The sequence below is a fragment of the Daphnia carinata genome, chromosome 5 (assembly GCF_022539665.2).
Source record: "Daphnia carinata strain CSIRO-1 chromosome 5, CSIRO_AGI_Dcar_HiC_V3, whole genome shotgun sequence".
NCBI classification, from domain to species: Eukaryota; Metazoa; Arthropoda; class Branchiopoda; order Diplostraca; family Daphniidae; genus Daphnia; species Daphnia carinata.
The window spans coordinates 1,478,856-1,504,390 of NC_081335.1; the positions used below are offsets into that span (position 1 = coordinate 1,478,856).

Sequence of the window (25,535 nt, forward strand, 5' to 3'; positions counted from 1 at the left end):
CAACTTAAAAATTTTTATAATTAAAAAAATTCGAGAACTATCTATCTCATTAGTTTATTAATAAATTATATAAAAATACAAAAATTTGATCTCGAATCGGAATCGCACCGCAGAGCCAACGCTGTCCGTATTGTCATGGCAACAAAAATTGAAAAACAAAAGTGAAATTTAACGCAGTGCTGCAGTTCTCAATATCTTTTTTGGTGTATTTGTTGTAAAACACAGAGAAATGGACGATAGTAAAACAGAGGTGAGATTACGTTGTCTATTTAGGGAACAATTGTATCAATCAGCAGCTGAGGCAACACACGAAGCTAGAACACCAATTGACGGCCTCGATAAATTTTACCGGGCGCTTGCAATGCTATTCACAAATAAGATTGATGATGCCCTCAGCCTGTTAACTCCTTTAAATGCAGACCCTCTTCTTAACTTAAGTGCCATCCTAGCATCTATCCATATTTATAAACATTTCAAAAACATTGATACTGGTGAAACAATTGCCCAGCTAGAAGCAACACTTAGAGCTGAAAGAAAGAAAGCCAATGAAAAATCTCTTTATTATGCCGCACTTTTCCTTCATTTGAACAATCGTCAGGAAAAGGCAAGAGAATATGTTGAAAGAGCATTGAGTCATAATTCAGGCTCAAATAGTATAGACTGTGTCATCCTCAAGGGCTGGATTGAATTAATGTCAATCAGAGACAAGCCTAGAAAGAAAAGCCCTCTGGAATATTTTGAATCTGCCATTTCAATTGACAGCTTTGCTATTGAAGCACATCAAGGCAAAATTAGATGTCTTATTCAATCTGATAATGTTTCAGAAATTTTTCCCAGTTTAAACCAGATGATTTCTAATTTTCCAAACAATCAAGAATTTTTAGTCGAAAAGTTACGCGCTCACCTCGCTGCTAAAGATTGGGATGCCGTCAGTGATTCGACGAAGAAAATTAATAACATCTCTAATCCTCTCATTATAAAAATACTCGAGATACAAATATTAGCGACAATTTGTCACGATGGTAGTTTCGTGGACGCTACACCCCTTCTGAAGAAACTGTTTTCAGCACTCGAAAAGTATGAATTGACCAATGGAGAGCTCTTTGTTAATGCAGCCAGACTCTTCTCCAGAGTTTGTGGTAGGCATATACCTATTCTCAATGAATGTCAAGTATTCGTTGAGAAAGCCATCAAACTGGACGAAAAGAATACCAGTTTCCTTTTCGAATTGGCCCAGCAACAGGTGTTACAGAGTCGATTTAAAGAAGCCTTGGCGACTCTGAAAAAGATTAGCCAAATAGGAGAAACATCAGTCGATGTCATGTTAGTGAAAATACATTGTCTTTTGCACGACGACCAGTTTGAAGCCGCTCAACAGCAGTTGAACATAATGGAAGAATTACATTATAATACATCAACTCGCCCCACCTTCTTGTTGGCGCAAGCCATGCTGCTACGACAAACAGATCCCACAAAAGCCCTTCAGCTTCTGAAACTTGCTTATCAACTTCAGATAAAAAACGCTAGTGGAATTTCATATGGAGTTGAGTACTTAAGCAATTTCAACCCAGATTTTTTACTATCAGTTGCTGAAGAATACTTTGAACATCATAACCCTGAAAATTCGCCACAGACCTTACTTGAATTGTCTAGCCTTTTGGCTAGCGTAGTCCAGGCGTGCCCTGGGTTACTGCCTGCATTGTATAGATTGGCTAACGCAAATTTCATCGCTGGTGATTACCGAGCAGCAAGCGCCACTTTACACCACATTATTGATCATGTCGATCCCACTTACATTGAAGCATATTTGCTTATGGCTGAAATCGGCATCAATCAAAATAACCTTGCCCAGGCAGCGCAGTACCTTGAAATGGGGCTGAGCTATAACTTTCAAGTGCGTGAACACCCAAGGTATTTACCAAACTTTGTCCGTTTATTCCCATGTTTGTTAAATCTAAATTTTTAAAATCAGGTATCACCTTCTTTTAGCCAAAATTCAGCGCCAGAGGAAGGATACCGATGCATGTCTTTCAAGCATCCGAATGGCCATGATTTTGAGTGGAATGAGACCGTCCAGTGCAGGAATAAAACGTTCTAAGTATCCCTTCACCTTAGGTGAAAAGGCGGTCACCTATTTAGAACTCTTCCACGTGTTGATGACTTCTGATCAGAAAGAAGACGCCGGGCAAATAATTCAGGAAGCTTTACATGAACTACGAGGGACCCCACAAGAAGGAGTTATCCTCTTAGCTGAGGTATGACACTGCTCTAAACTTTATTAACTTCATTAAATCCGTCACCTTTGGATCAACAGGTTGATCACTTACTTAATGAGGATGATGTGGATGGTGCTATTATGAAACTCAAAGCTTTGCCAGATTCCCATCCGCAGCATTTACAGGCTCGTGAAAAGATGGCTGATATCTATTTGCATCGCCTACAAGATGAGGCACTGTATCTCCAATGTTACCGTGATATCGTTCGTCAGCTCCCCAACGTTCACAACCTAACTCTGCTAGGTGATGCTCATTTGGCATTGCATCAAGTAGACCAGGCAGTATCAGCCTATGAAGATGCATTAAAGCTTGAGCCGCGCAACTTTGAACTCGCTTCGAAAATAGGGGCGGCTTTGATTCTGACCCATCAGTATACCAAAGCACTGAATTACTACAAAGACGCATTACGCAATGATGATTCATCTCCTCATCCAGCATTGCGCATCGAATATGCTACACTTCTGTATCGCCTTGGACAGCTGGACAAAGCAGAAAAGATTATTAGTGACGCGCTGCTTCCTAACATTCAACAAGCCAGAGGAGATGCAGACAGGCTGATGCAAGAAGTTAAACTTTTGCAACTACTTGCCAAAATACATGAAAAAGGTGGGAACCAAGAAGAAACCATTTCTTCACTACGGAAATGCCAGAGCATCATAGGATCATTAGTGAAAAAGGTTGATCAGTCGGAAAACATTCACGAGCAAAGGAAGATTGCAGCAAACATTGCTATTCAAATGGCTGGCCATGCCTTGTCGGTTGAACGTGATATCGATGCAGCCATACGGCTTTACCGCGAGGCTCTGTCTCATGCGCCGGATGATATCCATTGCATGGCTCAATTGGCTAAAGTTTATTTGCAAGCAAACGACGTGGAACACTGCCAATACATGTGCAAGTCATTGCTTAAAATTGATCGTGAAAATGATCAAGCCATGATGATGGTGGCTCAGATCGCCCTTCGAAAAAACGACTTGGAAACGGCAACACTACATTTCCGGCAAGCATTAGAGCGCCAGGTAGCAGAACAAAAAAAAAGTGAATTTTGCCAAATCAAATTATTATGGGCATAATTTCTCTAGCCCTGCCATTACGAAATGTTGGGGCAGTTTATCGACGTTTGCCGACGACGTGGGAATATCTCAGATGCGAACGTAGCTCTCCGGTCTGCTGAAATCAATTCTGCCCATGGCCAAAACGAACCAGGACTTAGCTATTGTAGAGGATTATACGAATTCTACTCTGGCCAATATAATGTAGCGTTGTTAGCCCTCAACCGAGCGCGAGGACATGCTGTTTGGGGCCAGTATGCCATTCGTGTCATGCTAGATATATGCCTAAATAGCGACAGCGAAACTCTGGAAAACGTAACTGATCTGGATGCTGAATACGAAGTCCAAGACACGGTTAGTCTAACTGTTTAGCACAATTAACGTTTTTTCATGGAATTAATGTTATCTTATAATTATGCCAAAATAGGAATTAATGGCACTGCACACAGCGGCAAAACTACTACAAGAGTTATCAATTGTCGAAGGTGATGAAATGCAAACCCACATATTGTACCCTAATCTATATTTGCTAGCGACGCGTCAGAAAACGAACGTGGAGCGAGCGTTGTCGGATTTGACTGCATTTGCAAACAAAAGCAATCAACAGGATAATCCTGGTATAGTTTTTGGTATTGCAACTGCACACTTACTACTAAAACAGACGCAGCGAGCTAGAAATCAACTCAAGCGTCTCATCAAAGCGCCATGGACTCTAGAGGAAGGTGAGTATTTGGAACGCTGCTGGCTTTTGTTAAGTGACATATACATTCAAGCCGGTCAAAACAAAATGGAAGTTGCTAATGAACTTCTACGACGTGTCCTCACCTACAATCGGTCATGTGCAAAAGCTTACGAATACCTTGGCTATATAATGGAAAAAGAACAATCATTTCGCGAAGCAGCTGAGCATTTTGAAAATGCATGGAAATTGACGAATCAGAACAATGCTCTAGTTGGTTATAAACTAGCCTTGAGCTACCTAAAAGCAAAGCAATATCCTGACGCCATCGACATCAGCCAATCTCTGCTGATTAAATATCCAAATCATCCTCGCGTTCGCAAGGATGTACTAGAAAAAGCTATATCCAATTTAAGATCTTAATTTTATTTATACCATCTCTTTTCAAATGCTGTGAATAACCGATCCGTCCTACGTAATAGTTCTCGCATGTATTTGTTCCACGCGCAAATTATCCCTATAATTATTTATGTAAATCATTGCTAATTTGTGCCAACTATAGCGTACAGATATATACACAGATTAGCAGATGGACTTGACTGCGGAACGGTTATGCGAATGTTAGATCTGGAATGCAAAATTAATCGTCGAACGTCGTACACTGTGGACAAACTTCGATGGCTGCAGCGTTAAACCTTTCAACCTGAATCGTGCAATGAGCGATACCATATTTGATTTGCACGAGGCGAGTAGCGTTACTTAATACCTCCTCTGCATCCGTCATAACGCCTGAAAATTTAAATTGGTATAATTTTACTCTTTGCTCAATTTGATAATTTAAAGAAGAAAAAAAAATTGCCAGCTTTCTACGACTCACCAATAGCCAAATGAACTGCAATAGCATTTCTGTCTAGAGTGAGTGACCATACATGCAAACTATGCACGTTGCAGACACCGTCGATATTCTTAAGATCTCGTCGCAAATCATGGTAGTGAATACTGCGTGGGACGCCTTCCATTAAGACATGTGACGCGTCCCGGATCAGTCCTACTGTAGTGGTTAATACCAGTCCAGAAAAGAGGAATGTGCAAATTGGATCCGCTAAGCGAAAACTAGGCTGAATAATTATAAACAGAATTTAAACATTTGTTGCTGACAATTATTTCAAGGTATAGATATGCATGCATACCCAGTATTTGATAACTATGGCTGCAATAAGGACACCAATGCTTTGAACCAGATCACCTACGACGTGTATAAGTGCAGCTCGTACCTAAGGCGTTATAGTCGGATTAATAAAAAAGTCCTTACTGCTTATAAAATTCTTGTTTGTGAGATACATTCATATTACGAGAGCTGTTCGACGTATGTCCATGATGATCATGAGTGTGTCCATGCCCACCATTTGCGTGGGAATGGCCGTGCCCTCCACCACCGATTCCATGAGAGTGCCCATGGTGAACAAGGCTCAATTTACTGCATAAACCCCCGTGGAGGATCGCACCCATGGCGATGTTCATAACAACTCCTATGGTACTCACGATGATCATTGTATTGGCATCGATATCGTAATCTTGATGAATTATTCGATCGATCGCCAGGTAAATTAAGACACCAGTCAAAATCCAGATGACGAGAACACTAAACATAGCCCCAAGTATTTCTAGAGCATCCAAAGAATAAGTGCCGCATAGGGAAAAAGAACAACAGTACCATATTCGTCAATACCTGCTCTGTAGTAACCAAACGACATTTTCTTAGACGGCGGCCGAGCTGAAACCCAAATCGCAAATAGGCTGACAAGAAAACTTGTAAAATCTGAAAGCATGTGAGCAGCATCTGTCATAACGGCAAGACTGTTGGATAAATATCCACCTATAGCTTCTGCAATCTAGAGGTATAAACATTAGATGGCAATCATAACAAAATAGTATGCACATTCTTACCATAAAGACAAGACATAATAGAGAAGCAGCAATCAATTGGTTTCGAGCTTTAACCTGCTTGTTGGAATTTAACTCTCTTTGATGACAATGATCCCATGTTTCTGATTCTCTGCTAAACTGGGCATCAACTCCCTAAAAATATTTTTTTTAACCACCTGTAAACACAAGAGAAACTGATTGGCTTTTTTTTCTTTTTACCACTGAAGAAGTTAGCAAAGGCACATCTATTTGGTCCGAGTCAAAGCATAGTAGTTCTTCTCTAGTGCTAACTAGATCGTTGGTAGCAAGGGGATTTCTCTGATGTCGCCAGTCTCCATTCACTTCATTCCAAGGACTTCTTGATGAACTGTTTACCTCATTTGTAGGTATTCTTCCTACTAGTTGGTTGAACAAACTAGAATCTGTTCTAGATTGCTGATGATCTAGTACTTCTGTTACACTACTGTTGTCAAGGGGATAAGAATCTGTAAGCAAGTCAGGGGCAGTTGTAGTATTTTTCACTCTACTTCCCTGTCAAAAATGAAAAACAGAATTGGCTGAAAACAAATGTTTACATACTAATGCAGCTGGTTTCATCTCAATATCCAATAATGGTGAAATTATAACAGAATATAAATTTTATTTAGTAAAAATTGTACGAAACAACAAAAAAACTGGCAAAATAACAGCGAAGTTGTTTTTGTTGTCTTACCATGTTTAGAAAGGCATTGATGGTTCTGTAATTGATTATTTAATGTTTACAAAACTAGGTCTAGGTGAACGAGATTCATAGCGGACAAAAGTGTGACAGATCATAAGAGGTAAATAAAGTCAGAGCAACTATAGTGGTTAAAGCGGTGGCGCTAATACCACTTCCATTCCCTCTGATGAATTATTTTAGCAGTCCTTAAGCTTTAATTGTTTTTAATTCGTTGCTGCCGTATGCCATCATAATTAACTGGCCCAAATAAGTAAGTTTTTAAGTCATAAACGTAATACCTAAGACCGTCTAAGATGGCCAAAAGTTGCGTTCAAAACAAAACATGCCAAAACATTGTTGTTTGTCATTTTTCTGCAAACTGTTTTGCCAAATTAAACATTACAAACAATTCTGCCCACAAGATTTAAAGCATTTTACCTTTAATTTCAATGACTGAAGTTCAACGTATGCCATGGTTCATTCAACGAGCGGATTTTGTTGTTGTTAAAGGCCGCAGTTAAGTGACCAGACTTCTCTGAGCCAAGGCACAACCAACGGCTGTCGTATCATTTTGTATCTTCTGAACTCTAAACTAAATTCACATCAACAAATAAAAAGATATGGTAAAGTTGATATAGAGGTATAGGCATCCGTAAACCATATCAGGAAGCTTCCCTATTTTAGTCTTATTTAACTACGCAAGGAGTAAGACTGAGTACGAATACAAAAGTTGTTATCTAACGACTTCTGTAAACGTAGGCTACAGCATATAACAACGCCATGTTGAAAATACGGCATGACGCATTCGCACGTAAAGATTTACCGGTATACCAAGCAAATTTGCCTAGCAGTTCTCTGCTCAAAGTAGTATTACCATGTAGCCAGACTAGACCACCATTGATTCTTTACATCGTGACATGGATTGAGTGAACAGTTGAGGAGTCCCATGTATACCCCACAGGAATTACCCGCCTAAGCATATGGTATGTGCTAAAAGGATAACCAGCAGATATATAGATATCCTAAACGCGTAGGTTGAGTCTGCTCTGCCGCCGACAAATAAAAAGCTACCGTCATCCCCTTGTAGGTGAGAGCTCGTTCTCGTGGCAGATGTTGACCATAATTAACACTAAAACTTGGCGAGCGGAACGGGAAACTAAAATTCGGGAAATCTGCTTGGGGAATACCCCTTCGCTTGTTAGGGTTTCATCTAGAACTCGGGGAAATATATTCCAGAACGGACTAATCAACAATGCTTCTGGACGATTACTTGTGCAATATGTAGGACATATTAAGGGTAATTCACTTTTTGGTAGAAAGTCAGAGAAATTATAAATCGTAATAAACAAAAGTTAGATCATTCAAAGCAAATTGTACGTTGTTTTATTAAGATGCAGGATGGGAAAAGAATCGCGTCTTAAGACATGCAAGATGAAAGAAAAAATCCTTTTTCCAAGATGTAGTCCCTAGTTTTAGTACATGGACAACTAAATCATAAAAAAAATTCTAGCAGACAAAAAGGGCGTTCCCCTAGTTTTAGTATTACCAGTTGGCTCGGGCTGACAAGACGTCAAGTAAGAAGTGGCAAAACTTAGCAGAACACGTTCACCTCCCGAGGCATTTTCAATCAGTCCATTCGTTGAACCTGGGTCTAGTTGTTCATTACATGTAACCAAGGTTATGGTAGACATACCCACATTTCATTTTGGCATATGAGCAGTAATTTGCATATCTCGCTGCACAATCGACTCCTGGCTCATCAACAATATTCCGCTTGTTCGCATACATGGAAAACAATCGTTAGGGTAAAACTGACGATCCGTGAAACTGCTACACAGATATTACTGTTCGTTTTTCTTGTTTTGAATTGGAGACAAGATATAAGTTGTATTTGTGACTGACCAGGTTAACAAAAAGAAATAAGTTGTTATTTGGAACGTGATACATTCATTTTTATTCTGATAGGTATGAATGACATTCCAAAACATGAACTTGCTAAGTAGTTTGTTTTTATAGATTGTCTGGTATAATATTTTTCATTCCTGTAGCTTAAAAATTCTTTTTGTATTGCAGGAATGTGCCGACATACAGGGCTTCTCGTTTGCTTTGCATGCTTATTTCTGTCTGCACATTCTTCGTCAAATGTTGAGGAACGAAGTAAAAGAGAAGAGGCATGCAGCACCAACAAGCTTTTTGAATCTCATAGCAGCAATGGTTCTTTATCAATGGAAGGGCTTGATAAAATCTTAAAATCAGTCAAAATCCTTTGTTCATCTCATTGGAAAGAAAAAGAATTATCTCACATCCATGCTGTCCTAGATGTTACATCAGAAAAGGATGATACTGAAAATTCAACCTCACAAACAAAAGGAACTACAAAAAATGGTTACTACCTTTAATCATAATTACTGAAGAATTAGTAATAGTTTATCCATTGGAAATTGATGCAGCCTGGCTATATGCTGGGGTGAGTGTCTTGTTCATATCTACTTGTGGTCTGGCAGCTGTGGCAATCATCAAAGTTCTCCCTCAGTGGCTGTTCCAGCCTGCTATCCAATATCTAGTCGCTTTGGCAGTTGGCTCATTAACTGGTGATGCCATTCTTCATCTGATCCCTCATGTAAGTTTGAGAAAATGTGAGATGACGCTATCTACGGTTTAATTTTTCTTTATCTGATTGCCCAGGCATTTACAGCTCACGAAGTTCACCGACACGCTGAATCTTATATTAATGCAACTTCCCATGTCCATGCTGACCATTCCGAGTCGCACCAGGAACCCCATGTTGAACATGGACATGATTCGTTGGTTATTTGGAGAGGAGTTGTTGTCCTTGCGGTGTTGGTTGTCTTTTTTATCGTTGAGCGTTTATTAAATATTTTTGGCGAATGGCGACAACGGCTTCAATCGACCAAACAGGTAACTCACCTGCCTGCCGTTTTGAAATCAGAAAGCCTCTATCGTTTTTGTGTTCTGTCAACAGGTCGATAAAGTAGTGCATTTGCTGTCTGGATCGAGTAAGATGGTGGGTGAAAAACTATGTCGGCACCATCGGCACAGTCATCAAGGTCATAAGAATCATCAACATCAAGATAGTGCAACGGGCACAAGGGAAGGGGATCAACATTTATTGGAGCCTAGAGCTAGCGATACAACTCATGGGGAGCCTGACGCAGACCTCCTAGTCAGCTGCGTCAAGGAAGTCACATTTCTAAATAACGGAGAAGAAGATTGTACCGACAAAGTGGCAGCAGAAGATTGTTCTCAACAGAAAGACAAGCAAAATGGCTGCTCCGAATGGCAAGGCCTTGTGGTTGGTAAACCACTCATTTATTGTGCATCTCATGAAATTTGCGATGGCAGCAATGCCACCACGTCAGCACCTGAAAATCAACGATTGCCGGAATCCTTTCAATCCGAGCATTTAGTAAGCGTCAAGCCTAAAGGATCTAACGGTTCGCTAGCAGGCCCGGTGGAGGAAATGTCTAGCAACCGTCAGTCAGATTCGCTAACTGTTTTCATTTCTGAACACCATACATCACACCATGGCCATTCCCACTCTCATGGGCACATTCACGCCCGTCCACACGGCGTTGCCTCGCTTGCGTGGCTTGTCCTCGCGGGAGATGGAATGCATAATTTATCGGACGGCTTAGCTATAGGAGCTGCGTTTGCTGCCAGCATAACTGGTGGTTTTACTACAGCGATTGCAGTACTGTGTCACGAACTTCCTCATGAGCTTGGTAGAAGGTTAACAATTATGATTCATTTTACATTTACTGATAAATCAACATTTGATAATAGGGGATTTTGCTGTACTCCTGAAAGCTGGAATGACCATTAAGCAAGCTATGATTTGCAACCTGATCTCGTCATTCCTCTGCCTGTTGGGGGTGCTCGTAGGACTAGCTATCGGATCTGCGCACAACACCGCTCCTTGGATATTTGCCGCTACAGGGGGGATGTTTCTGTACATTGCCCTCGTCGATATGGTATTTAATGGAAACTTTTTTCCTTGAAAACCAGATAGTCACGATTAATTTCATTCGTCTATTTCAAAGATGCCAGAGTTAAATGGACATTCTGGGAAACACCGTTCGGCCTTTTTGCAGTTATTGCTTCAACTATTCGGTCTATTAAGTGGATTTGCCATTATGCTTACTATCGCCCTATATGAACATGATCTCAGTGAGATGTTACAATCGTTTCTTTGAGTGCGCGTGAAACAAGGGTAAGGAACTAAAACCACTTTGCTTGTAACATATGCTTTTCCACATGCCATATTTTTTGGTAGCGGACGAATAGAAAAAAGAGGCTGTACTCAATTAATTATGTTCATTGTGACGTGTTCTAATATGCACATTATTTGACAAGGAAATCAGACTGTTCTCGTGTTATTTTCCGTTTCATACATGCCACATGTTTCAAAGAAAAAAAATTTTTGACACATTAGACTTGCTTAATTGTAAATAATTTTAGTCGTAAAAATCCCAAGTCATTGAATCGTCCGAAAAACGCTGATCTTCGTCGTCGGGGATGGAGTAAGCTGCCGATTCTAATTCGGCGTTCTTCCCTATGGTAGGGATGCAGGTTAAGCACTCAAGCCAATTGGCTATTGAGCCTTTTCGTATAGATTGAATGAATGGATGCTTTAGTAACTGAGTCGAACCCGGTCTAAGGCCAGGGTCAAGCTGTACACAAAGCATCGTGAAGCGGTGAAAAGATCGAGAAAAAGTTCGCTGGTAGGCAGCTTCTAGTCGTGCGTCAATGTTGCTGCAAGCTGTGACTCCATCGAAAACCCCAGAGTCGGCTGGTTGGTTAGGTAGAATAATTCTGTGTTCAGGGGGTGGGACGGTGGTACAGTCCCATATTTGAGGAGGTGGTCCATTGAGCTTATTGATGAGCAATTGAGTCGATGGTAAATCGACAAAAGGTGCAATACCATTTGCCAGTTCACAAGCTGTTATCCCAACACTGTAAATGTCTGATTTTTCACAATAACCACGTAAATTCTGCTGGAGCACCTCAGGACTCAACCAGCAAAAGTTCTGTTCCGCGTCGATTGGGTAGTCGAAAACGGCCGTTTGCCAACGCCCTTTCTCGACAATGCAATATGCATCTCTTAAACCAGTTAACAGGACTTGACCTTTTGATGATATCAAAATATGACTGGCCTTGACGCTTCTATGAATGTAGCCTTTGGAGTGTAAATATACAAGGGCTTGTAGAACATCACGCAAAATCCCTGCGATGACGATTTCTGGGAATCCGTTGATAAAATGTGTCTGAATGAGATCCAAAGCCGAGCCATAGTTAACTAGGGGGGTGACGATGCACAAGCTGTGTCCAATAACAAAACTGTCAATACAAGCCAGCAGATTTTCATGATTCAAGTTCCTCATCAACCATATTTCCTGCAAACAAAATGACAATTGTAGTTAACGTTGATAAACTGATATATGAGAACATACTTTTAGAAAACGACAAATCTCTTTCCGACAATCCTCCAGGTTATATTTTCTCACTGCCAAAAGAGAACAATCAGATTTCTGTGTGCTTTTCTTTGTGGCCAACAGTACAATCCCAGAATCAAAACATTGGGCAAATGATTTTATGATATTATATGCATCAAGTTGGCCAGCTTCATCAACGGGTTCACTTTTGGCTATTTCACCCTGATTAATAAGTAAGTTAGTTTTCTTGATTACAGGATCAGATGGGAAAACATACCTCTATAATCCATCCATCGGGTTGATCAGAGGTGGCCATTTCATGACGTTGATAACAGAACCAGCACCAACATCCAGGACTGTAAAGGAAATCAAACAATATACTTTATTTCTAGGTAAAATTCGTTTTAACAAATTGCACCAGTAAGACATTTCAGAATGAGACACCAAATTGCTATTGTTTGATGTCACTTCACAATTGGAAGCTAAAACTTAGTTGAAGTGAAAATTCAAGCAATGCATAAAATTATTTATTACCTGACGAATTAGTAATAATAATCTTAAAGCATTTATGCTTTACGCGGTCGAAGTATTTAAAATTGTTTCCTAATAGAAACACTTTTTAAAATATACTCTCCCCTCCTCCATAGCCTGCAGAAAAACCGTCTGCCATACCTCCCATTTTGTCAAGGTTGAACGTTGTCTCGTCAACGAGTTAGAAATAATGCGAGAGGAAGAGACAGCAAACTTTCATCGTTCGTGCCCCTGTTGGGGTTGGGTATAGGTAATACACGCAGGGTGATAAGAAAAGGTGTTTTTCCTTTCTTTTTTCCATTCTTTTTCTTTTTTTTTCCTTTTCCTTTGCACAAGCAAGTAGCTTACCTTTGCCGGCAGAGGCTTAGCTAAATGATTCATTCGTTTTTGGTGGTGGTCGAAATCGGCCGCAACACGTTCTCTGCTTCCTCGAACTCGTTGAAATTTCGATAGTCAGAATATTAGTCTGATTACTCTGTTGTTATAGCTAAAGTAATGTTAAAATACTCAATTTGATACTTTTGAGTACTGTCCAATTAAATTTGACGATTACTAGTTATCGAAGGAGTGCGGGACGTTCCACGGCCGTAGAACACCATCACGACGACTTTGAGAGAAAGATGCCCAGTTTTCCTCAAGTAAGCTCCGCCTGAATTGATCCCTTGTTTTATTTAATGCTGTGTCGTGTCTGTCTTTGGTTCAGTGTGAATTCGTAAGTATAAGATTGTGCGAGGTCGTTGGTGATCTGGCGAGGCATGGTAAACTGAGAAACTTTGCTGAAGAGATATGGCTAGTCCGGAAATTGGGCAACCCATGCTTCTGTTTCCCTTTCGACAAAGTTTAAACCGTTAGAAATTGTGCAAATTCCTAAGCGTATCCTTTTTTTCACTGTCAATCGTAGTTAGGGCTCGGTAGCGATCCATCAGTCGATTTGGGATTTGGTCTCAACCTTAGTCGCTTGTGTGGGACGAATTCGAACGGCAATCAACAAGTCCAATCTGTACAATCTAGCAACGGAACAAATAGTAGTGGCACTATGGGTGAAGCCACCAACTTGGAAATTATGCAGCGAATTAACGCCATGTTGGAGAATAGCCTAGACCTCAGCAACCTCACGGGAGAGGTTGCATCCAAACGCAACTATTCTGGTAATTTTACTTCTTTTAATACCGACTGAAGAGATTTTTACAACTCACGTTTTTCAAGACTCCCTATCGATGTCGGATTTATTTTCTGGATTTGCATCCAACGGAAACAATGGAAATCAGATTGTGCCCCAGCAAGACGACGTTTTGGCCAATCTGTTGCAGCAACATCAGCTGAACCAAGCTTTGAAGCAACACCAACTGGAGCAACAAAATCAAATGAAATCTTTCAGCCCGTCATCGCTGTTTCTTAACAAGGTACTGGTTAATTGCTTTTACTTGCATTATTTCCCTGTTACTGACTTTATTGGGATTCTAGAATGAAGGCCAATCAATGAATAAGTTAATCCCAAATTCCTCCAACAACAATCAGCCATCGCAACGATCTATGTCGTTAAGCCAACATAGACAGTCGATGGCTAGCTCGGGATTGGGAGACTCACCTACGTCTTCGGCCTCATCACCCGTTGCTAATGGCCAACCACGTACGACTCGTTCACAATCGACTGGTGGATTTAGCAGCTCTATGCAACCTGGAATTCACTCAACGCCCACGTCATGTTGCCGTCCTATTCGTGGGACTTCTCTATTTAGGTAAAGATTGGCGTACGCAATGTATTTCATGCTCTTTTTTGTCTCGTTAAACTAATTCTTTTGTTTGTAGGGACTCGAGCAGCCCAACTTTGGAACAGGTTTTGTTGATGGGTTGCCAACGTGGGCACGATGGCCAAGGTACTTCGCCTGCCGAATCGGATCTTTCCATGCTTAGTTCGTCAGGCATTTCAAGTGTTGAATCTTCACTTACTGAGTTAATGGTACGTTACTATTCTCATTTGTTACTGAAATGTCATAACGATTCAAACAATGCTGATTTACAGCAAAGCCTCAACATGTCCGGAAGTAGTAACTCGGGCGTATCACCACCGAGTGTCAACCCGTTTTCCAACCAAGGATTGCAGCAACAACTTAGCTATCAGCAACAGCAGGCATTGCAGAATAGCAAACTACAGGCGGCTTTGCAACAGAACGGGTTGGCCCAACTTGGCAGCCTAACTGGAAATGATATGAGCCCGCAAAGTTTGCAAACACTGCAAACAAATCTCCAGAACCTTCAGGAACTGGCCAATCTTCAAAATCTTCAAGCCTGGCAAAATCTCCGCAATCTTCAAAGCCTTCAGGCAATAAGAATGCGTGTGAAGACTATATTATCGTATCCTTTACACTTCTTTATACAATAGGCTATAGCCGGGAATGCAAATGGGCTGTCTTCTTTGCTGGGTGGAACTCCTGGCAGTGGGGTGGATCGCAATGCTTTAAATGCAGTAGAGTCAGCCTTGCAGTCGTCTTGGTCACCCTCAATGAGTGCTGCTGCTCTAGGTTTGGGTACGGGATCGTTTAATACCCCTGGTCAGACGGATGGTAACAGTAACCTGGAACGGGCTGCTCGTATGTACCGGAATGCTGCATCCCTTTGCGAGCCTACCTGTACTTGGAGTGGTCATCTTCCACCCCGCACTTACAAGAACGCAACTTATTCGTGCAAGGTGTTTTTGGGTGGCGTTCCATGGGACATCACTGAAGTATCGCTCACCAACGCTTTCAAGCAATTCGGTTCGATCAAGGTGGAATGGCCCGGCAAGGACAACGTGGCCAATCCCCCGAAGGGCTACGTCTACATCATTTTTGACAACGAGAAGCATGTCAAGTCTCTACTCCAAGCTTGCACGCACGACTACAGCAATGGTGGTAGCTGGTACTACAAGATCTCTTCTCGTCGCATGCGTTCGAAGGAGGTGCAGGTTATTCCCTGGATGCTTAGCGACAGCAACTACGTCCGTTCGCCGACTCAGCGTTTGGACCCTCAAAAAACCGTTTTCGTCGGCGCATTGCATGGAATGCTTAACGCTGAAGGATTGGCGCACATTATGAACGACCTTTTTGGCGGTGTCCTGTATGCTGGAATTGACACGGACAAATTCAAATATCCGATCGGTTCAGGTCGTGTGACATTCAACAACAATCGCTCTTACATGAAGGCCGTGGCTGCTGCGTTCATCGAGATCAAGACTCCCAAGTTCACCAAAAAGGTTCAAGTTGATCCGTATTTGGAGGACTCGCTTTGCGCCACTTGCGGCGTCCAGCAAGGCCCGTACTTCTGTCGCGATCTTGCTTGTTTCAAGTATTTCTGTCGCTCGTGCTGGCAATGGCAACACAATTCGGATCTGGTGAAGCACCACCGCCCATTGATGCGTCATTACAAAGGTGCTGGAAACGTCAACGGGTCAAATGGATCGCCAGTAAATAACGCCTCTTCCCCTATTGCTCATCAAAACCAACAAACTCCTGATCTTCCTCAACCGGACAGTATCTAAGTATTCCATTTTTCTTTGCCTCTGACAGTATTGGCAGACCATCGAACAATTTAATCTCTTACTGAGAACTCAGCCTTGATTTTTTTTAAGCAAGCCATTCTTTGATGAATTTTCACGGAAGTTTAAAGCTTTTTTGTTAGCTCTTGAAGATCTTAATGATTTAAGTATTTTTCTTGAATTAGTGTATCTTTAATGAATTTTCTGCTCCATTCTTAATTGAAACGATCTCGTCGAGGGGATTTGTATTTGCAGCCTTTTTTTTTTTTTTTTTTTCTTAATAATCTTATGTGTAGGCGGCTATATTCAAAACCATGATTTCAAATTATTCATAGTATTATCTCGAGTATATTTTTTTTTCTTAAATGGAAACATTTTCCTGAAACAAATGGTAAAATGTTCTCTGCAACCAGCCTTTACGTTTTTAAACGCTTAGATTCTCATGCCGCCTTTCACGATATTTTCCCGGCCGCCTAATTTTTCTTAATTTTTTTTCTTTTTTTTTTTTTGAATCTTTATAGTTCTTAAAAAAAAATTAGTTGCTTGCAAACAAAGGGCACATTTTACAGATCGTGGCATTCTCCGCTACATCTTTTTCAGATTCTCCCATGGTAATTTCTTAGTTATTCTTCACAGAATCATCTACCTCGGGCTCATTTAGTATCTTAAAAATATTTGTAAATTTTCTCCGATATTGATCAGATCTTTTTCTATATTTCTGGATATACATTTTTCTGTTTTCTCTTCTATTGAGTATTGATATGTGTAATTTGTCAAACTCTTACCAAACATCGATTTTGTTGCGGACCTTGGACCTCCTCTTGGCTGATGGTTTTTGTCTTACTCTCATTCCTTTTAGACAAAACTAGGAATTGTTTTGTTTTCTTGTTTTTGTTCCTTTTTGCAGAAGGTCATAACATTTAATTTAATACAAAGTTCGAGCAGAAATTTGTCATTGTTGTTATTGCGATTCGTGATGTTGAACGTGGAAAACCACCTACGAATTTGTATGTACTTATTTGTAGCTTACGAAGGAATGGTCACATCTCACCAGTGTGTTTTGTCTATTGGAACTCCGTAGTCGATACTTCGATGTTGACTGAATTTATTTTTGTTTGTCAGTCTGAAATAGGTTAATGGTCTTCAAGGTTGTTAGATGCAAGTAGTATTGCTCACAGCTAATGCTTTAACGGGAAATTGAAAGTCTATGGCAATCCTTAAGTGTATTGCAATATACTTGAAGATTGTGAACAGAAAACGTATCATAGGAAAAAATGCTTTAGTTCATTTCAAGAAAGATTCTAGGCGGAAAGCCATCTGGTGGCTGTTCCCAATTAAAGAATAAATATAGAAAAACATCACAGAACTCCGAATAATATCGAATAATTTATGTAAAGAATTGTCATTAGAAAAATAAAATAATGATAAATTATCTCATTAATTTATTATGAGTTATTTACAATGAATGTTATCCACATAATGTCAAAGAAAAATCGAACTGATGTAGGTCATCGTTTCATTTATGGAATTTGCCAGCCATTTAATTAATATCCGGTCTGACACAAAAATGTTTCTATTAGTTTAGGAAAAGGAACTAGTGAAATAAGGAAAATTTGTTTTTGTAAGGAAATAATTTGGATTGCTCTACGGTCCACGCTTCTATAGTGACGTCAACAGCATCAGCTGTTGTGTTTCATTTGACAGTGAGTTTGACTGGTGTGTGTCCGCAGTGCCGTTTCTCTCAAGGCGAGCTGACACTTACACTCTGGTCGTCTACTAACTTCTAACGGTTGTATGAAACTTTGGAACGTCATCTTCTTCATCGTTTTCGTCACCATTAATAAGTTTCGTTATCCGGTGGTATTCCTATTTGCCTAATGTCTTGACCACTAATGTTGGAGGTGGAAGGTTGAATTTCTAAGGGAAATTGCAAGAACCGAAACGGCTTTGTGAAAAAGAAGAAAAGATGTCAACAGCCGTGCTTTATACCAAGGTTTGTTGTTTTTTTTTCGTCAAAATTCCCTAGTTGAGCCTGTGCTGCTATTGCCTTTCAAATATATCAGCTTTTTGTGTTTTTTCGAAGTATGTGATGGCAGTTTTCTATTCCTTGGTTCCATTGAAGCATGTGATATGTAACATTAGATAATTTTTCCTTTGGTTAGTATTTAGAAATCAGATACAGAAAATTTTTCAACTAATGTAAAGAAAAACCTTCAAGTATCTCTTACTATCATTTATAACGTTGTGAAAAGGACAAATTTGAACATTTAAAGCTGAGTGTAATATGAGAAAAATTTCAAAGAAAAACACAGAAAACTAATAGTTATATATTGATTCTTGATCAAATAGGTTGGAGATAGTGTATACATATTTAGGCTTCAGTGCCATAGCATTATAGTTTTTCTCGTCCACTTTTTGTAATCTGAGATTGTATTACTTTTCTGTCCTTTAGGGAGCAAAGGTATGGCTTCCTGATCCAGTGGATGTCTGGAAAATCGGGGAAATTTTAGAGGATTTTAAATCAGATTCATTGAAGCTAGCATTAGAAACAGGAGAGGTAATTTATTTGATCTTTATAATAATGTTGAAACAATGATTACACTCTTGTTGCTTCAAATCAAAAGGAAATTCAAGTGCCGATCAAAGATATCAAAGATCTACCACCACTTCGAAATCCGGAATTTCTCATTGGAGGCAATGATTTGACATCTCTTTCTTATTTGCACGAGCCGGCGGTTTTGCATACACTAAAAGTTCGTTTCATGAACTATAACGCTATTTACACATATTGTGGTAACATTCGAGATGATACAAAGTCGGGCGAAGATTGTTCTGAGAAAAATTATTTACAGGAATCGTACTAGTGGCTATCAACCCCTACCAGGAATTGTCAATATACAGCCAAGACACAGTTTTAGCCTACAGAAATAGGAACCAATATGGCAGCTTGGACCCTCATATATTTGCGGTGGCAGAAGAGGCCTTTACCAAAATGGAACGGTAACAGATTTAGTATATGAGTTTGTCAGGGGTTTCAAAAACACCACTGGATTAACTAGGGAAAGTCAAGACCAATCCATCATCGTCTCGGGCGAATCCGGAGCTGGCAAAACTGTGTCGGCTAAATATGCCATGCGCTATTTCGCCACGGCTGGAGGGTCAGCTACGGAAACGCAAGTGGAGCGTAAAGTTCTTGCTTCCAGCCCAATCATGGAGGTGAAATTTTCTTATTTTCACTATCCTATAGCTACCCAAGACGTGACGACTGAAATCTACACAGGCTATTGGAAATGCCAAAACCACAAGAAACGATAATAGCTCACGGTTCGGCAAATATATTGAGTTAGGCTTCAACAAAGACTACCACATCCAAGGAGCAGGCATGCGCACTTATTTGCTAGAGAAATCGCGTGTGGTTTTTCAATCGGCTGAAGAGCGCAATTACCACATTTTCTATCAACTGTGTGCAGCATCTTCTTTACCAGAGATGGCATACCTTCAGTTACAGCACCAAGATCATTTTCTCTACACTCGCCAAGGGGGCTGTCCTTCTATAGAGGGTGTCGACGACCTGGCCGAGTTTCAAGAAACACGTCGCGCTCTGTTGCTTCTCGGCTTCAGCGAAGATCAACAGGCAGATATGTTTCGGCTGCTTGCTGGCATTTTGCATCTCGGAAACGTCACAATCGTCGATGCCGACCACGAAGGCAGTAACATTCCTAAGACGGACACTTATTTAGCCTCGTTTTGTTCACTGGTGGGACTTGACGTGGCCTCAAGCGAAGAATTGCGCAAGTGGCTCTGCTTCCGCCAAATCGTTAGTATGAAAGAAGTGTTTACAAAACCCATGACAAAAGCGGAAGCTTCATTTGCGCGAGATGCGTTGGCCAAGCACGTCTATTCACTACTCTTTCAAAAAATTGTTACGATGATCAACAAGTCGCTTGGCAGTGACAGCCGAGCTCATCGCTTCATTGGAGTCCTGGATATCTACGGGTTCGAGACGTTCGAATGGAACAGCTTCGAGCAGTTTTGCATTAATTATGCAAACGAAAAGTTGCAGCAACAGTTTAACCAACACGTTTTCAAATTGGAACAAGAGGAGTACGTCCGGGAGAAGATTGAATGGACCTTCATCGATTTCTACGACAACCAACCGTGCATCGATTTGATCGAGAAACCATTAGGCATCCTAGATCTGCTAGATGAAGAATGCCGCGTACCCAAAGGTGCTGATCAGGCTTGGGTCGAGAAGCTTTACGACAAGTGTAAAAAGTATCCCCAGTTTGTCAAGCCTCGTCTTTCCAACTCGGCTTTCATCATCGTCCATTTTGCCGACCGCGTCGAGTACCAGTGCCAGGGTTTCGTAGAAAAGAATCGCGACACGGTTTTAGAAGAACAGGTACAAGTGTTGCGTAGCAGTTCCAATGGCATCGTTCGACAGCTCATTTTGGATGAAGAGACCATCGTCGGTGGCCGTTCGCCTTCGGCAGCTGCAGCAGGATCACGTAGTGTCGTTGGGACAGTTCCTCGAGGAGGTGGCAGCTTAATGGTTCCAGGAGCTGGATCTGGTAGACAGTCTAACACGATGACGAAACAGAATCGTCGAACTGTAGGCTCGCAATTTCGGGAATCATTGACACTATTGATGAACACTTTAAATGCTACGACTCCACATTATGTCCGATGTATCAAACCTAACGATTCCAAAGAATCTTTTGTTTTCGAACCACGCCGAGCTGTCCAGCAACTCCGAGGTACTTTAATTCAAAGTTTAAATATCCTGTGATCTGATTCTGAGTTGTACACATTTTTTATTAGCTTGTGGTGTATTGGAGACGGTACGGATCAGTGCGGCTGGATTCCCCTCACGATTGACATATGAAGAATTTATAGTTCGATATCGAGTTCTCTTCCATAGCCGACAGTGCCAGCGAAAGCAGCGAGACCTATCCCATCAGCGAGAAGCTTGCGAGTCTGTGCTATCGAAGCTCATTACGGAAGATGATAAATTCAAATTCGGTGCCAACAAGATTTTCTTCCGCGCTGGCCAGGTGGCGTACTTGGAAAAGCGCCGAACAGACAAATTACGCGCTTGTGGAATCCTAATTCAGCGAATGATTCGTGGCTGGTTCTATCGAAAACGTTACCTGAAGTTGCGCCTTGCAGTTGTTGGCGTCCAACGGTTTTGCCGCGGTCATTTGGCTCGTCGTAAAGCTCAGCACTTGAGAGAGACCCGATCAGCTATTACTATTCAAAGACATGTACGAGGGTTCCTCCAACGGCGCTCCTACACTCGTCTTCGAGAAACCGTTCTCGGCCTGCAGACTTACAGTCGTGGATTTCTGGCTCGGAAGAGATACCTGCAGTTGGTGTGCAATGCCAAAGCAGTTCTTATTCAAAAAATGGTTCGTGGTTTTTTGGCTCGTCGACGGTACGTTCGTGCACGCAAGAGCATCGTTTTGTTGCAATGTTGCTGGCGTCGTTGGCTTGCCCGCCGACAGTACAAAGCTCTGCGTGTTGAAGCCCGTTCGATTGAACACGTGAAGAATCTCAACAAGGGCTTGGAGAACAAAATCATATCCATGCAGCAGAAGATTGAAGAGATGAATAAAGAACTGATTCCTCTTCGTCAGAAACAAAATGACTACGCGGAATTGAAAATTCAATGTGAGGCTAACCGTGGTCTAGCCAACGAACTGAAATTCTCTGTCGGGCGAATAGGCGAACTGGAATTGCTGGTCAACCAGTTGCAAACCCAACTAGATCGCGAAAGGGATGAAAAGATGGATCTTGTACTAGAACGTGAACGATTAGATAAACAAAACGAGGAACTGAATAGTCGAATAGACAATATGCAAAAAGAACTTTTGAATTCGGCGGAAACGAACCAAACTCGCAGCCAGGAAGCAGAAGATGCCATCAAACGAAGGCTTGATCAAGAGCGAGCCATTCTAGCTCAAGAATATGATCAGGAACGAGCAGCCTATCAGAAACTGTTGCAGGATTATCATGCAATGGAAGAACGAATGGAAGAGGCGGAAAGAGAACTTGAAAGGTTGCGTGAAGAGCCGGGCAAAACGAGCAAGAGCGGAACTATTCGTGGCCATTCTCGTAATGCATCGAATGTCAGCACGCTCAGCAATACCAGTGAATTGATTGCCGATCCTGAAGACGATGGTGGCTATGGATCTGTTCGCCTTGTGCCAAATCGTTCAGACAGTGAAGACGTTGGTTTAGTACTGAAATTACAACAACGACTGAAGACTGTTGAAAAGGACAAGGCAACGCTGGCCACTCGAGTTGAGGAATTAGAGCGTGAAAGTCCAACAGCTGATGTTAGGCGAGCTCAGGACATGATTCGCTTACAAGAGCTAGAAATGGAAAATGCCAAAATTAAAGAGGACCTGAAAAATCTTCGTCGGCAATCAGCAACAGAACATGAGGGTCACCTGTCCCGCAGTCCGGATATGTTAATGAGTCAATTCGATGCCATGTCCGATGAATTAGATCGCCGTCGCGAGGAATGCATTCAATTGCGAACTGTTTTGGCTAATACCACTTTAGGAGGTGAGCTCGGTGAGCAAACGACATTGAATGCATCACGACTTAACGGAGGCGAGCCGTTCGCAGAAGACAATGAGATTTTGCTAGCATTCGAGACTCAGAAACGTATCATACGACATTTGGAGAATGAACTACAGGAAGAGAAGGCGGCATCTCAACGCAAGCTTCAAATTGAACGGGACGAAGTGGAACGTCTTCGAATTGACAATGAAAGGCAGGCTAAAGTTTTAGCTGGAGCTTTACATCGTACACCGCAAGGTCAAACGGACGCAGTGATGCAGCATGAAATTTCTCGACTCACGGCAGACAATTTGGATTTACAAGAAAAGAACGATCTTCTTAGCGAGCAACTAAAAAAATACAGGTCTCAAGTGAAGCTATCAAAAAAGATGAAGCAGGATGGTTTAATTACAGAACAGCAAGAGACATCTCAAGAAGTGCATGAAACTGTTCATTCCAGTCGTAGAACTGAAAGAAGCGAATCGCTGCCAGTTGTTCGCAAAAAGGACATCAACTACCTTGGAATGTTTGATTTCAACATTGGCGATGAGAAGCAAATCGCAAGAAATCTCGTTTATGGTGAGTTCCTTCTTTGCATAGTTCGTGATTTTTCTGCTAATGTTCTCGCATCTTTGTTTTTAGAACTGAAACCTCGCGTTGCGTCAACTCTCTTGCCAGGCCTTCCTGCCTACATCATCTTCATGTGTGTTCGGCACGCAGATTATATCAACAATGACGAGAAAATTCGTTCTTTCTTAACTCTTATCATCAACGCCATTCGCCGGTTGATTAAAAAACGTTATGAGGATCTAGACACGTCCGTTGTCTGGTTAGTCAACACGTGCAGACTTCTACATAGTCTAAAACAATACAGCGGAGAGAAGGTACGCTTTTTTACTTGTTTTTGATGTTTTTATTATTTATTATTAATAATATAATAAATTTACAGACTTTTCAAGAGGAGAACACCCCGAAACAAAATGAACAATGCTTGCGCAATTTTGATTTGTCGGAGTATAGACAAGTTCTTAGCGATATTGCTGTATGGATCTATCAGGTGAGCTTTTATTGTAAGCGTTTTATTGGAACATTTCATCATTTCATTTGTTGTTAGGCCGTTATCAAATTCATGGAAGAACGCGTTCAACAACTCATAGTTACTGCCGTGTTGGAGCATGAAGCTATTTCTGGCCTTTCTAGTCACAAACAACCAGTTGGACAAAGCGGCAGAACAAGGTAATTGATATCATAAAATCAGCCATAATTTTCTAGTCCTAACGTTCAAATAAATAAAGATCGGGCTCAACGAGAGACACTACAAGTCCGGTTGATCCTCAAGAGGCAATAGCTCATTTGCTGCGAGAGTTGACCATTTTCCATCAAGTGTTGCAGTTGTATGGCGTAGACCCACCACTTATAGCCCAAGCCTTCCGCCAGGTACTGATAGAAACCCAGAATCTTTGTCAGCAGCCAAGTAATCTTGATATTCTTTCAGGTGTTTTATTATATTTGTGCGTGCGCGTTAAACAACCTCCTGCTGCGCAAAGAAATGTGCCACTGGTCCAAAGGCATTCAAATCCGTTACAATATTTCTCACTTGGAGCAATGGGTGCGTGACCAACATATTCATGGACAAGACACGATGAGTGCTTCTATTGCTGACACGTTGCAGCCCATCATCCAAGCTGCCCAGTTGCTTCAAGCACGGAAATCAGATGATGATGTCACTAACATCTGCGCCATGTGTTCGCGATTAACAAGTGCCCAGATCATAAAAATACTAAATCTCTATACTCCAGCGGACGAACTGGAGGATCGTATCCCGATCAGTTTTATCCGCAAAGTCCAAGAAGAACTTCAAAAAAGGAACGATCCCCAAGCGCAGAGCAAGTTGTTGATGGACACAAAACACGCATTCACAGTACGATTCCCGTACAGTCCTTCTTCAATCAAATTAGAAGATATTGACATTCCAGCAGTTCTGAACTTGCCCATGTTGAAAAAAGTTTAAGTTTATCGTTCGAAAAGACGCGGCGTTCTCGTATATATCGAAGCATTCCATTTGGTGATGGCATTGAACGAAGAATTTTGGTACTAGGCGCCCAAGTTTGTCGAAGCCAAAATGCTATTCTTTGTTCTACGTGAAAATATTAAGAACTGGTTTCTGATTTGTTGGTAAGCCAAACGAGTTGGAGAACAAGAGTGCAATATTGGTGCAAAAAAGATAAAGATCTGCCGATGTTCTGCCGAAGTTACCGTCAATTATTCGAAAATTCTACTCACGATCTCTGCAAAAAGAAAAGAGAAAGAAAAACTGAAAAAAATATTGCTACTTACAAATCACTCTATCCTTGTAGAGTACGCAGCTATTCGACAAGGTCGTTTCTTCATTCCAAATCCAAAGATGCTATGTCTTGTTTTTTTCTTCATCAATATAGTTCTTCGCTCGTTTTTTTCCTAGTTACTGTATAATTTCCCATGTTCTGTTAGGCACCTAATGGGCACCCCACGTTATCAGAGCCCATTAAATTAAAGTCGTTCACCTTTTTTGTTGTCTTTTCAATCCTATTTAATTGAAATACATATTTGTGATGGAAAGAAATGATAGTATGGCTGTTCCTTCTGTAGTTCATCAACGATTTTCGCAGTTCTGGTTAAATGTTAGCAGCGATTATTGTACAAAATACTTAAGTAATTCTACGTTTGCTAAAACGATTCATATTTTCTGAAGCTGATAGTTTTTCCCTTGCCTTTGGTAGAATGAGCAATCAGTCGAAACTTCTATAGATCCTATTACCTTCAAGTTTGCATCGTGCTTCGTATTTTAAAGTTTCGTC

At 41.1% G+C, this 25,535-nt stretch overlaps 6 protein-coding genes across 10 annotated transcripts; 4 read left to right on the forward strand and 2 right to left on the reverse strand.

The window, feature by feature from the left end:
* The first annotated feature begins 160 nt into the window (after window positions 1–160).
* LOC130696845 (tetratricopeptide repeat protein 21B-like) lies at window positions 161–4,601 on the forward strand. The gene is made up of 5 exons (XM_057519971.2): window positions 161–1,911; window positions 1,973–2,255; window positions 2,315–3,295; window positions 3,359–3,682; window positions 3,756–4,601. Exons 1-5 carry the CDS (start codon window positions 230–232, stop codon window positions 4,428–4,430), a joined length of 3,945 nt encoding a protein of 1,314 aa, XP_057375954.1. The 5' UTR covers window positions 161–229; the 3' UTR covers window positions 4,431–4,601.
* On the reverse strand, window positions 4,484–7,230 carry LOC130696827 (proton-coupled zinc antiporter SLC30A2-like). 2 transcript variants are annotated; one of them, XM_057519943.2, is made up of 8 exons: window positions 7,072–7,230; window positions 6,153–6,464; window positions 5,955–6,086; window positions 5,737–5,899; window positions 5,349–5,671; window positions 5,198–5,281; window positions 4,885–5,125; window positions 4,484–4,796 (listed from the first exon to the last, which is right to left on the reverse strand). In XM_057519943.2, the coding sequence occupies exons 1-8, from the start codon at window positions 7,105–7,107 to the stop codon at window positions 4,648–4,650; spliced, it is 1,440 nt and encodes a 479-aa protein (XP_057375926.1). In that variant the 5' UTR covers window positions 7,108–7,230; the 3' UTR covers window positions 4,484–4,647. The 2 variants fall into 2 exon arrangements, with proteins under 2 accessions (XP_057375926.1, XP_057375928.1); XM_057519945.2 differs by lacking the exon at window positions 7,072–7,230 and adding an exon at window positions 6,646–6,770.
* On the forward strand, window positions 7,184–11,011 carry LOC130696821 (zinc transporter foi-like). Of its 4 annotated transcripts, none has more exons than XM_057519936.1 (7): window positions 7,184–7,256; window positions 8,707–9,018; window positions 9,084–9,253; window positions 9,319–9,552; window positions 9,617–10,376; window positions 10,438–10,625; window positions 10,695–11,011. In XM_057519936.1, exons 2-7 carry the CDS (start codon window positions 8,709–8,711, stop codon window positions 10,845–10,847), a joined length of 1,815 nt encoding a protein of 604 aa, XP_057375919.1. In that variant the 5' UTR covers window positions 7,184–7,256; window positions 8,707–8,708; the 3' UTR covers window positions 10,848–11,011. The 4 variants fall into 4 exon arrangements, with proteins under 4 accessions (XP_057375919.1, XP_057375917.1, XP_057375916.1 ...); XM_057519934.2 differs by lacking the exon at window positions 7,184–7,256 and adding an exon at window positions 8,209–8,438; XM_057519933.1 differs by lacking the exon at window positions 7,184–7,256 and adding an exon at window positions 8,458–8,598.
* Window positions 11,012–11,015: 4 nt separating this feature from the next.
* LOC130696834 (STE20-related kinase adapter protein alpha-like) lies at window positions 11,016–12,759 on the reverse strand. The gene is made up of 4 exons (XM_057519958.2): window positions 12,621–12,759; window positions 12,364–12,442; window positions 12,105–12,308; window positions 11,016–12,047 (listed from the first exon to the last, which is right to left on the reverse strand). The coding sequence occupies exons 2-4, from the start codon at window positions 12,400–12,402 to the stop codon at window positions 11,109–11,111; spliced, it is 1,182 nt and encodes a 393-aa protein (XP_057375941.1). The 5' UTR covers window positions 12,403–12,442; window positions 12,621–12,759; the 3' UTR covers window positions 11,016–11,108.
* Window positions 12,760–12,962: 203 nt separating this feature from the next.
* On the forward strand, window positions 12,963–16,892 carry LOC130696819 (cytoplasmic polyadenylation element-binding protein-like). The gene is made up of 8 exons (XM_057519929.2): window positions 12,963–13,109; window positions 13,174–13,255; window positions 13,519–13,765; window positions 13,824–14,020; window positions 14,082–14,356; window positions 14,427–14,577; window positions 14,641–14,940; window positions 15,001–16,892. Exons 2-8 carry the CDS (start codon window positions 13,238–13,240, stop codon window positions 16,132–16,134), a joined length of 2,322 nt encoding a protein of 773 aa, XP_057375912.1. The 5' UTR covers window positions 12,963–13,109; window positions 13,174–13,237; the 3' UTR covers window positions 16,135–16,892.
* A 941-nt stretch (window positions 16,893–17,833) lies between these two features.
* Window positions 17,834–25,288, forward strand: LOC130696812 (unconventional myosin-Va-like). The gene is made up of 12 exons (XM_059495334.1): window positions 17,834–18,124; window positions 18,584–18,688; window positions 18,756–18,924; window positions 18,984–19,131; window positions 19,191–19,347; window positions 19,412–20,888; window positions 20,953–23,277; window positions 23,341–23,582; window positions 23,648–23,755; window positions 23,813–23,934; window positions 23,994–24,135; window positions 24,194–25,288. The coding sequence occupies exons 1-12, from the start codon at window positions 18,098–18,100 to the stop codon at window positions 24,707–24,709; spliced, it is 5,538 nt and encodes a 1,845-aa protein (XP_059351317.1). The 5' UTR covers window positions 17,834–18,097; the 3' UTR covers window positions 24,710–25,288.
* Window positions 25,289–25,535: the final 247 nt, after the last annotated feature.